The sequence below is a fragment of the Mobula hypostoma genome, chromosome 1, assembly GCF_963921235.1.
Source record: "Mobula hypostoma chromosome 1, sMobHyp1.1, whole genome shotgun sequence".
Taxonomy (NCBI): domain Eukaryota; kingdom Metazoa; phylum Chordata; class Chondrichthyes; order Myliobatiformes; family Myliobatidae; genus Mobula; species Mobula hypostoma.
In genome coordinates, this window is record NC_086097.1 from 142,454,606 (window position 1) to 142,466,500 (window position 11,895).

At 39.6% G+C, this 11,895-nt stretch overlaps 1 protein-coding gene across 1 annotated transcript in view; it reads right to left on the bottom strand.

Annotated features, from left to right (window-relative positions):
• Positions 1 to 11,424, bottom strand: part of LOC134351074 (myosin light chain 3-like) — a 31,929-nt gene extending 20,505 nt beyond the window's left edge. Inside the window, exons 1-3 of the mRNA XM_063057124.1 lie at positions 11,243 to 11,424; positions 5,882 to 5,909; positions 3,810 to 3,959 (exon numbers count right to left, since the gene is read on the bottom strand). Of these exons, the coding sequence (XP_062913194.1) occupies positions 3,810 to 3,959; positions 5,882 to 5,909; positions 11,243 to 11,350 (286 nt within the window). The 5' untranslated portion in view covers positions 11,351 to 11,424. The remainder of the gene's footprint in view (positions 1 to 3,809; positions 3,960 to 5,881; positions 5,910 to 11,242) is intronic.
• Positions 11,425 to 11,895: the final 471 nt, after the last annotated feature.

The following is an 11,895-nucleotide window of genomic DNA, read 5'->3' on the forward strand; positions in this document are numbered from 1 at the left end:
AGTCTTGCATGAGGACTCCGATGTCCCTCTGCACCTCTGATGTTTGAACATTCTCCCCATTTAGATAATAGTCTGCACTATTGTTCCTTTTACCAAAATGCATTATCATACAATTTCCAACACTGTATTCTATCTGCCACTTTTTTGCCCATTCTTCCAATTTGCCCAAGTCCTGCTGCAATCACATTGCTTCCTCAGCACGATCTACCCTTCCACCTATCTTCATATCATCCACAAACTTTGCCGCAAAGCAATTAATTCCATTATCTGAATCATTGACAAACAATGTGAAAAGTAGCAATCCCAATACTGATCCCCGAGGAATAACACTGGCAGCCAACCTGAAAAGGCCCCTTTTATTCCCACTCCCTGCCCCCTGCCTGTCAGCCATTCCACTATCCATGCCTGTATCTTTCCTGTAGTGCCATAGGATTTTATCTCGTTAAGCAGCTTTATGTGTGGCACCTTATTAAAAGCCTTCTGAAAATCCAAGTAAATGACATCCACTGCCTCTCATTTGTTCACCCTGCTTGTTACTTCCTCGAAGAACTCTTAACAGATTTGTCAGCAAGATTTCCCTTCACAGAAACCATGCTGACTTTGACTTATTTTATCATTAGTCTCCAAGTACCTCGAAACCTCATTCTTAATAATGGACTCCAACATTTGCCCAACCACTGAGGTTAGGCTAACTAGCCTATAATTTCCTTTCTTTTGCCTTCCTCCCTTCTTAAAGAGTGGAGTGACATTTGCAATCTTCCAGTCCTCTGGAATCAAGTGCCCTACCGTTCACTGCGTAAGACCTACCCTGGTTGGTCCTACTGAAGTACAAAACCTCACACTTGTCTGCATTAAGTTCCATCTGCGATTTTTCAGCCCATTTTTCCAGCTGATGCAGATCCCCCTGCAAGCCACAACAGTCTTGCTTGTTGTTCACTACACCCTTAGTCTTGGTGTCATCTACAAATTTGCTGATCCAGTGGATTTATTGCTTTAAGGCCTATTAATTTCTCCATTTTTTTTAAGCTGGTACTCTCTCTCTAAATCTGTTCTCTGCTACCATTGCAGTTTTTGCCTTAAATATTACTTTCAAACTATTGATGAATTTTTGATGTTTGATGTTGTTTGCCTACCGTGAAACCTTTTAATCTACCATGGCCAACACATAACTCATACCTTCATGTATTGCCTTGTCTGTGTGGATTTAAGATCCTAACTTCAGATCAAACTAAATTACATTTTAGATTTAATAAAAAATTCTGATCAATATACAATAGGCTTGTGTAAAATGTTATAAATTAAAAATATTAATTACCATGCATCTCAGCAAAAAGATTATTCATCATATTTATAGTCATCAAATAAATTTCCTCTGTTGGGACCCGCTCCAGTTTCCATGGGAAATGACCTGCTTATGCTGGCACCTGACAGCCAATGTAGAGGAGTTTCTGAAAGCTAAATACAGGCTGTCCTTTGGCTCTGAGTGATAATTTATGCATTCTTTATATTGAGGTTCACATCCTCACCTTAAATTCTGAAATTGTTTGAGAAAGTAGTGATATTTTCTCTGTGGCACAGGTAGTCCATGTGATTAATTTCTCACCACCTCCCAAGGCAGGTGACAGAGATTTAGAGGTTGAAATTAATCTTGAATTAATGTGTGGCACATTGGAATTCACATTTGTCTACTCTTCTTGTGGTGTGTTTTCGGGCCAATTGAGCAATCTGGCGCTTTGCTGTCTTCAAGGGGGTTTGATGAAGAAGTGTGCGGCCTTGGGGCCAAGAAGTCTGAAGACGGGGGTGGGGGTGGGCGCGAGTCCATGATCAACTATGTTTCCCGCCAACTGGAACGTCGAGGAAGATTGAAATAATTGACGTGAGAACGGAATGCGAGAGGGTGTTCAGCGCCGTCTACTAGCTTCTTGCTGACTGCTGCTGGGGGAAGGTAACTGTGTGTGATGGTCTCCCTCAAGCTCAATGTTGCCGGAGGATTGTGTGAGAGGCCTGGAACTCGGCAAGGTTCAATGGTTTATGGATTGGACTCTGCAGTTCACCTTATGATGCCTGGACTCTTTCGATTTTGTGTTTTATATTTCTGTGTTTTTCACTTGTTTTTTGCCACTTTTTTTGTTATTTGTTTTTTTTTGTGCGTGGGGGTTGGGATTTGATGTTTTTCTTTGAGCGGGTTCCTTCGTTTTCTTAATTTCATGGCTGTCTGTTGGAAGGTGAATCTCAGGGTTGTATACTGCATACTTACTTTGATATTTGTACTTTGAACCTTTATTTTTAACCCTTGTGAGTTTGTGGTTGATTTAGTGGTTCATTTTTGAAAAGGTGGTTGGTTATTATTGTATTTAAATTTTAGATGATCATGTCACAAGGGAAATGTGGTAACTGAAGAGAAAATAACTTCCATATTCAGCCCCAAATCTGATTTCCCACCCATCATCTGTGCCACTCTACGACATTTCACCTCCAGTCTCTGCCTCTTTGATCCCTAACAGTATTTCCCTGCCTCTGGGACCTGTCCAAGTGCATCCCCTGCCATCTTTTAATCTCATATGTTTCCATGTGTTCTTCACTGAGACAGTTCCCTTCCTACTGAATTCTCTGGAGTTATGTCATTTGGCCACGTTCATCTCTCTCTCTCTCTCTCTCTCTCACTCTCTCTCTCTCCCCAAGTACATATTAAGTGAACACGGTCTCTGCCTATATCACCCTTTCCATAGTGTCTTCCACCATGGAAAAAAAATTCCTATGGCTCCCCTTTAACCCTTCCTACCAATTGCTTTATGCTGATGCTTCTTGCTTTTAAGCCCCTCTGCCAAAAAAAAGGTTTTGTTACTTTTACTCAATCTAGGCCCTCACAATCTTGCTTACCTCTCCCTTCAGCATCTCCTGTTACAAAGAAAACAACACCAGCCTATCAAACCTGTCTCCATGTCCACAATTTTCCTGTCCTCACCACACCTTTGCAGATCTCCTTTGGACTGTCTCCAGTGTAATCATATCCTTCCCGTGACCAGAATTGTACTTGCTCTGACTGCGGAATAACTAATGTATATAGTTCTAGATTAACCTCTGCGCTTTTATATTCTCCTCCTTGGCTAATAAAGGAAAACGTCACTTATGTATATCAATGACATTGAGCTGAGGAAGCAGGATATCTATAAACACTCACAGTATCCTATTGACATTGAACTGAAGAAACAGGATGTCTATAAATACTCAGATTGTATCACTGACATTTAACTGATGTAGAAGTATGTCTATAAATGCTCATTCTATATGACCGGTATTTAATTGAGCAACCATGATATCTATAATTGCTTAGATTATATCACTGACATTTAACTGATATAGAAGAGTTTCTATAAATGCTCATACTATAACATGAACTAAGGAACCTGGCTCATGCTAAGAACACTGACGTTTAATCACCAGAGGAATATCTATAAATATACCTTTATGACATGTCTGTGGTTTCTCATACTTGCTCACTCATCTCTAAATTAGGACTGAGTTCATGGGATTTAATGCAATAAAGGATTTTATAATTTTGAGGAGGATAAAGCATTTTCTGAAAGCAGGTCTCTGAACAGCTTTGTGGAAACTCCTTTTATTATACATTAATTCAAGAAACAGATCCACCACTGACATCTCCAACAAGAGATAGACGTTAAATACTAACCTTGTAACAGACATAGGAATGTTTTGTTTTTAATTTAAGAAGGGCCTGAGGAACAGCACCTGATGGTCTCCTCACTAATTTAATCTTTTCATTTTTTTTTGTATCTTCAAACACTTACCTTCTTGTTTTGGTCTTCCTAAGACCTTCATGACCTCTGAATTGGTGGGGTTCTGACCCAGGGCGCGCATGACATCACCACACTGGGCATAAGTAATCTTCATCTCTAAGTTGGGCGTTCTGTCAAACAGAGTGAATGCTTCCTTGAAATCTGAAAGAAAGAAACAGTCTGAGAAGGAGCAAAGGGAATAATTGGAATTTTTTCCATGTCATAATTAGGCTGATATGGAATACTGCCAATTCCAGGTTCTTTTTACCCTCTTTACAGTGATTATATAACATATTAGTGTCTAAAGTGTACCTTTTCCCAATTATCAGCTTCTTGTTGACTGACACATTCTAGTGACCCATTTTAATTATGAATTTACTTGTTTCAGAGTGTAATTTCAGGAATAATATATGGAAAAGTATTAAATACAAAGTGAGTGAATCTCACTGCAGATATATCAGTAGACAGGCCTCAGCTGTGTGCCTGGGTCTGCATACTGTATCATTAATCTCAGTGGGACAATTTGAAACATTGGTAAAGGGAGCAGAGGTAACGTGGCCTCCGTGCTGTAATTTCATAATTCCAGATGATTACCAGTGCCGAAAGGAGATGTGCATTTGTACCTGAAAGTTGCAGCTGGAGTCATACACACCCCACCATAAAAATTCCTCATGGTAGACTGGTCCATAGGTCTTGGTAAATTGGATGCAAAATTGGCTTGGCCATACAAGACAGAGAAGGTAGTGGTGGAAGGGATATTTCTCTGACTTGAGGTCCGTGACCCAGGGGCATTCTAAAGAATCAGCACTGGGACCTGTACTGTGTGTGATATATGTGTTAGTTATCTGGTTGAAAATATAAGTGGTCGAAGTAGTAAGTTTGCAAAAACACAAAAATTGGTGGAGCCGTGGACAGCAAGGAAAAATGCAAAAGGAACAGCCGGATATAGATCAATCAGAGATCATGGCAGAGGGAATTTAAGCTGGATAAATGTGAGGTGTTGCATTTTGGAAGATCAAATACAAAAGGAAAATATGCAGAAAATAGCAAAACCCTTTGGGCTTCTGATGTACAGAGTGGTCTTGGGGTGAAAGTTCATTGCTCCCTGAAAATGGTAAAGCAATAGGATAGGGTGGCAAGAAAGCATCGATGTTCTTGCCTTCATTGTTGGGACATTGATTATAAAAGTTGGGAAGTCATTTTGCTGCTGTATAAGACTTCAGTTTGGCACATTTAGAGTACTGTGTGAAGTCTTGTTTCCACAGTAATAGGAGGCTTTGGAGAGGATACTGAAGAAGTCAGGCAAACTTGGATTGTTTTCCCTGGAGAATTGAAGGCTAAGGGGTGACCTGATGGAAGTATACAAAATTATAAGAGGCACAGAAAGGGTTCATAGTGAGAGACTTTTTGTCATGGTGGAAATTTCAAAAATTAAAGGACATGTCTTTAAGGTGAGAGGAAGAAAGTTTAAAGATGTATGAGGCGCAAGGTTTTTTTTAAACACAGTGAGTGATAGTGCCTGGAACACACTGCCAGGAGAAATCGTGGATGCAGATGCAATAGAAACATTTAAGAGACATTTAAACTGATACATGACCAGGTGTGAAACAGAAAGATACGGGCCATGTGCAGGCAATTAAGATTAGTTTAGATTAGCACCAGACTTGCTGGGATGAAGAGCCTAGGTTTGTGCTGTACTCATATGTTAAAACTTCTTTTATTATATTGCCTCTAAGTCTGTCAACAGATATGTGACTATCAATTCATTCAGAAATAACTTTGCAAAGCATATTTAAGTATGAATGGTAGTTTTGATTGGAAGGTGCCACCTGAGAGGGTACTGAGACGTACATTCAATAGTAATTTTCAATATGTTATTGTTGTGGAGACTACGGTGAGTGTTGATAAAGAGGAAGTGAATGGAAACAATTGGAAAACTTTTTCAAATAGGTGGCACAGGTTTGATGGGTCAATGAGATCGATATTTGCTGTAATATTCTCTGATGGCATGAACAGCTTTTTATTAACCTCCCTCCTCTAACGATACTGAGCTCACACAATGTCCATGGTGCTGACGCACTCACCTTCAATCTGATCAGCAGTGAATTCAAGCTGAAAAGGAAGGAATACTTGTGTTAGGCAAAAGATTTAACTTTTTTAAAAAGTTACAAGAATTATTTATTTTAAATATGATTAAAAATACACAATCGTACAGAATCATTTGTGCCTCTTATTGGAAATAATTAATTTATATGGTGCTTCAAATGAAATAAGGTATTTTAAGGGACATTACAGGAGCAGCATCAAACAATATTTGTCGTACAGTGATATAGAGGGTGATAAGAACAGATGAAAAGTTTATTCAGAGAGATAGCTTCTTTTTGGGGGGAGCATCATAAAAGGGGAAAGACAGGAAAATGTAGGAAGGGAGAGGTTCAGACTCTGGTAGCTAAAAGACAAGAGTCACTGATACTAGAAAGACTAAAATTAGTAAGAAACAACTTGTGAAACATCAAGATTTCCTATACAGCCAAAAGTCTTAGAAATTTATTTCATATTGTAAGATCGGAAAGTATAGTAACCATTATGTATAGCTTCCCAAGAACCAGTAACTAACTGAGCAAACCATTTATGGTGATGGTTAAGGAATAGACATTTACTAGTACATGGTAAAAACCCCCTTCTTCTTTGCCAAATTTGTGGCATAATCCCCTTTTGCCTTTCTGATTACATTTTAGCAGTCTGACACTCAGACATCAAGATGGCAGAGTCGATCATGCTGCTGCATCACAGCTTCAGCAACTGTGGTTCAGTCCTGACCCCTGGTGCTATCATAGTGGAATTTACAAGTTTGCTCTATGAATACACATATTTTTGCCTGGGGCTCTGATTTCCTTCCACATCCCAAAGATGTGCAGGTTGATATGTTATTTAGCTACTTTCAATCACCCTAGAGTGGATAGGTGGTAGGAGAATTGGGGTGGCACTGATGGGCACATGAGAGAAGGAGGGAATGGAATTGATAGGATTGCTCTGAAAACTGGCACACACTTGATGGGCTGAATGGCCTCCCATCTGTGTACAGAGAAATTAAGAAAATAGTGAATATCCTCTGTATATATGACTCATTCTTCACAATTTGTTATGTATTATTTTGCTCTATGTTTTATTGATCTTTTGTGCTTTATGAATGCAGATTTAACAAGAAACAGAGTCACAATCAAACAGCACATAGAGAACCTACAGAGGTGACACCTAGTGTCAGGGTTAGAGTAGCAAAGAAAAACAGTACGAACTTGCCTTTGCAGCCTGGAATGAAGGCTTTACTATAGAAGTACGTATGAGAAATAGTCAAACAAATTGGTTGCTTTTCCATTTTAAATTCTGAGAGTAAGAAAGGAGTCATCAATTCAAATTTATAATAGATTATTCAGGAAGCACCAAGAAATGCTTCTTCACAGAAAGAATTCTCAGTGTCTAGAATGTGTCTGTTTCTTTCCTGTGTGCAGAACGGTTGTTTCATTTGTATTTAACTGCAGGACTGTTCTTCATTGAGGGAAGTGATTGGTTGTTCTTTCGCTATCAGGGTGTGAAATCAGTTTTAATAATAACTTCAACGTCATTCCTTTCTGTCAGCTTTGTAAAATTTAAATATCGTGATGCTGTAAATTTGAAATAAAACATTAAATGTAGGTAATATTAATAGATCAGGCAGCAGCTGTGTAGAGAGAAAAATGCAGGAACATTTCAGGTCAGTGATTTTTCAACAGATTAAAAAAATATAAAAGCATGAAAAGAGGGCAGGGAGGAAAATGCAAAGGTAAAGGAGGAGAAATCAGATGAGAAAAAACTATGTCTGTGCAAGATGAAAACATATGTAAATGAAACAAGCAAAGGAACAAAACAGGACAAACATTACTGGAAATCAGAAGAAAAAAATATATTACTGGAAATACTCAACAGATCAGATTACCTCTGGACATTGATGTCGTTAATGTGTAAGATCAATAACTTTTCAAATTCTTTAAATGTGATGTGAATGAGAATATTAGAATTACTATCTGAAATTGTTGAGTTAGTTCAGAAAACATCAGGTATCTAACAGATGAGATACTGTTCCTAAAGTTTACAAAGGCCTTATTGGAGTCATGTTGGTAATCCAGAACAGAGAGCTCAGAGTGGGGGTGGGTGGAGGGAAAGAGGAGGGGGTGGGGGGGTGAAAATCTATAGTTAGAGATGACTGGAAGCTTAAGGGTCAAGTGCACTGGTTGAAATTAAGCATTACAAAAAATTGTCAATTTGTGTTTTCAGGCCCTATATTGTGAGCTGTGAGAACAGTATATTACATTGAACTGGAGGAACTGTCCGATACCCTTGCTGTAGGGGAGGGAAAGAGAAGATTCAGGTGTTGCATTTCTTGTGATTTAAGGGTTTTGAGTGTTTAGGCTGGTAGGGTGGAAGACAGGAGGAACTCTGTCATGGTTCTCAGAAAGAGGGGAGCCATGAAGGTACAAGTAAGGAAATCTATTGGAGCTAGCAGGAAGCTTTGTAAATTACAGCAGAAGGAATTTGTAGTTGTAGAGAAAAGATTATGTATCAGAACAATTGATATGGAAAGTGGCTCTGGCAGAACAGATGCACTTGTAATTAGGGAAGTTATTCAGCTGAGCAGATCCTTAGCTCTGCAATCAACTCTTTAATCCTCTCTGGTGTTCTGTCTTTTGCCTTCCTTTCAGATAGCCGTAAAACAAGTGCTTTTGCCAAATGTTTTGTCACTTGCAGATGGCAGTAAAATAGATGGTGCCATTGTTAATATCAGGATGTACAGACGGATCTTAAACAGCTGAGTAAGTGGGCTAAGGAATGAGAAACGAAGTTTCATTCAGATACTTGTGAGAAGCTGCATTTTGGAAAAGCAAATGTGGATAGGATATTCACAGTGAAAGGTAGAGCCCTGGGGAACGTTGTAGAACAGAGGGATGTAGAAGCACAAGTACATGGTTCCCTGAAAGTTGCACCACAGGTAGACAGGTTGATGAAGAAGGCTTTTAGCATGCTGGTCTTCATTAGTCTGGGCACTGAGTATGGAAGCTGGGATGTTATTGCAGTGTACAAGATGTTGACGAGTCTGCTTTTGGGATATTGTGTTCTGTTTTGGCCGCCCTTCTCTAGGAAAGATACCATTAAGCTTGAAAGAGCGCAGAGGAAACCTACAAGGTGTTGCCAGGATTTGAGGGACTGAGTTACGGAAAGAAGGTGAGCAGTTTGGAGCTTTTTTTATTGGAGCATAGGAGGATGAGAGGCTTATAGAATCATGAAGGGCATAGATAGAGTCAATCCACAGTCTTTTCCCTGTGGTTCAGGAAATCAAAAGCTAGAAGGCATAGAGATAAGGTGAGGGGGAGATATTTAATAGTAACTTGAGGAGCAAAATTTTCACATGGAGGGTGGTCAGTATATGGAATAAGCTGCCAGAGGAATTAGTGGAGGCAGGTACATTGGTGGATAGGAAAGGATTTAGAGAGATGGCATCCAAACACAGGTAAATGAGACAAGCTTAGATGGGAATCTTGGTCAGTATGGACAAGTTGGTCTGTATGACTCTATGACTTGCACGAATATCTTTTATTGTGGCTTAATAAAAAGGATTGTTTGATAATGTTCCTCGGAAGTGAATTTGGCTGTTCAGCTACATAAAAGGCGCTATTTACAAGAATTGGGCAAATGTGACTCTTTCATTCTCTGCAGGAATTGGAGATGTTATTCTTGTACACAAGTCTAAACCTCATGGATAAAATAAAACCAGATCTCTCAGTTTTAGTGATTCCATGCTTTGCAAGCAGAAGACTGAACTTGTTATTTATCCACTTCAGATACATAGTGTGAACATCAAAGTGCCAGAGACAGTAAAACATGCAATAGGTGTAGAATTAACCCGACCCCCACTCTTTGATCATCTTCACTGACGGGGAGTTTTGTGATCAGTGATTGATCAAAATGGAGAAGGAACATCCAGGAAGGTACCAAGACCTTGAGACTATTTATAGGGAGTGCACAGCCCAGCAAACATTGTGAAAGGACTGCACCACCTCCAAAATTACCCAACCACCTCATTAATCACCTCCAGGAGTGAGGCAAGCTACCTCAGCGTCACCAACTACCCAAGTAAAGATGCTTCAGCATTATTTCTTTTGAATGTCTTGTCCAAGATTAACTTAGCCTCAACTCAAACCTCATATTTGAACCATCAGATTCACTATTTTCATATCAGCAATTTCTTTATCCATCTTGCAGCTGAATGACATATTGATACCTCCCATCATGAAGCACAGACACCCAATATTCTCTATTTTTGTTTCTAGCTTGATTATAATTTTCATAAGTTTCTTCCTAGTTATCAGGTGAACACAATGAAGTCATATTTATTCCTTGAGAAAGTTAAACTGGGCTTTCCTTTCAGATGGTAGCATTGGTTTTTGCAAATGGGTGGCTAAAAGGGCAGGTCAGTTGGAAGACAAAAGAGAGAAAATCTGCAGATGCTGGAAATCTGAGCAACACACACAAAATGCTGGAGGGCCAGGCAGCGTCTACGGAAAAAAGTACAGTCGACGTATCGGGCTGAAACACTTCGGCAGGACTGAATCGAGGTCAGTTAGAACCAAGGTTCAGCAAAATATTCTCAAAGTGGCCAAAATGAGCTGAAGTGGCAAAGTATCTTCCTTACACTAATAAAGTAGCTCTCCTTTCACAGCAATCCAAGAGCTTTTATAATTATTTTTCTGGGTGCTTCGGTTTCCTCCCACATTCAAGAGATGTACGGTTAGAGTTAGTGAGTTGTGGTCACACTATGCTGGTGCAAGTAGCATGGCGACATTTATAGGCTGCCCAGCACAATCCTCATTGACTTTATTTGGCACAAACAACTCATTTCACTGTATGCTTCAATGTATATGTGACAAATAAAGCTAATCTTTAACAATATATGTTTTTCTAAATGAGGAGAGTCCAAGTTCCAATTCACCTTTTACTATCTACCCTAGCAACCATATGACACAAACTTACCAGGCTTATTGAACACAATTACACACTTTGCCAGCATCTGAGCTTCCAGTTTTCCTGAAGTGCACCATAACCACTAGAAGGAACAAACTACAAAATGCCAAATCTCTGTTGTCTACAACCTGTTCTACTCGAAGCTCTGTTCACTTACTGCTCCTGACTCTGACATCGAAACCTGTGTACTCATTGACAAGCCACTGCTCACTCTCCCCCTCAACAACCTCTAAGTAAAACTTTTATAACTTCAGATGCTCAACATGGTGAACTCTTCCATTTTGTAGAGCATTTCCCATGCCAAAGTTTCTTTTATTTTCAGAATTAATTTAGAACCACACACTGAAAGGAAGTGATTAGATGCCCCTTGCTGATGGGGGAGATGTACTCACAGTTACTGACTTGGGGTCGAATTCAGGCTCCTTGGGAACCTCTGGCTCAGGACGCTTCACCTCCTTCTTCGGCTCCTCTTTTTTGGGCTCGGGTTTCTTGGGTGCCATGTTTAGGTGTCAGAAAGAAACGTCAGGACAACAAAGGGAAAGGACAGAGGCTGAGCAGAGAATGGGGACACGAAGTCTGGGACAGAGGCCTTTTATCTCTTGTCAGCTCTCTCAAACATGCCACAGCACCATTTCCCCTTGCATTCCAGGCCTGGCAATACAATCTTCACTATAAATGGAAGAAGCATCTGTTGCTATTTAAGAGCAGCTGAACTTACTATTGTTACCAACCAGTCTTAGGTAGAAGAGATTCTGAGTCGACAAATCACAAAGGTGACAAAGCCACTGTCTAGATTCTCTGTCACAGTAGCAACAACTTCAAAACTTTTATCAGCAGTTTTCTACAAAATGTAGTTTTATATGAATTGTTTATTTCATTCTGGTTTTTAGTGTCACGGTGTAATTCAGCCCACCATGTTCATACTGAATATTAAGCACCCATTTACATTAATCCTATGCATTTTCCATTTTATTCTCCCTGCATTCCTGTTTTATTTTCCCCACGTTGTCCTATTCTCTCCTCATGTTCTTTGCAAATGAGTTTA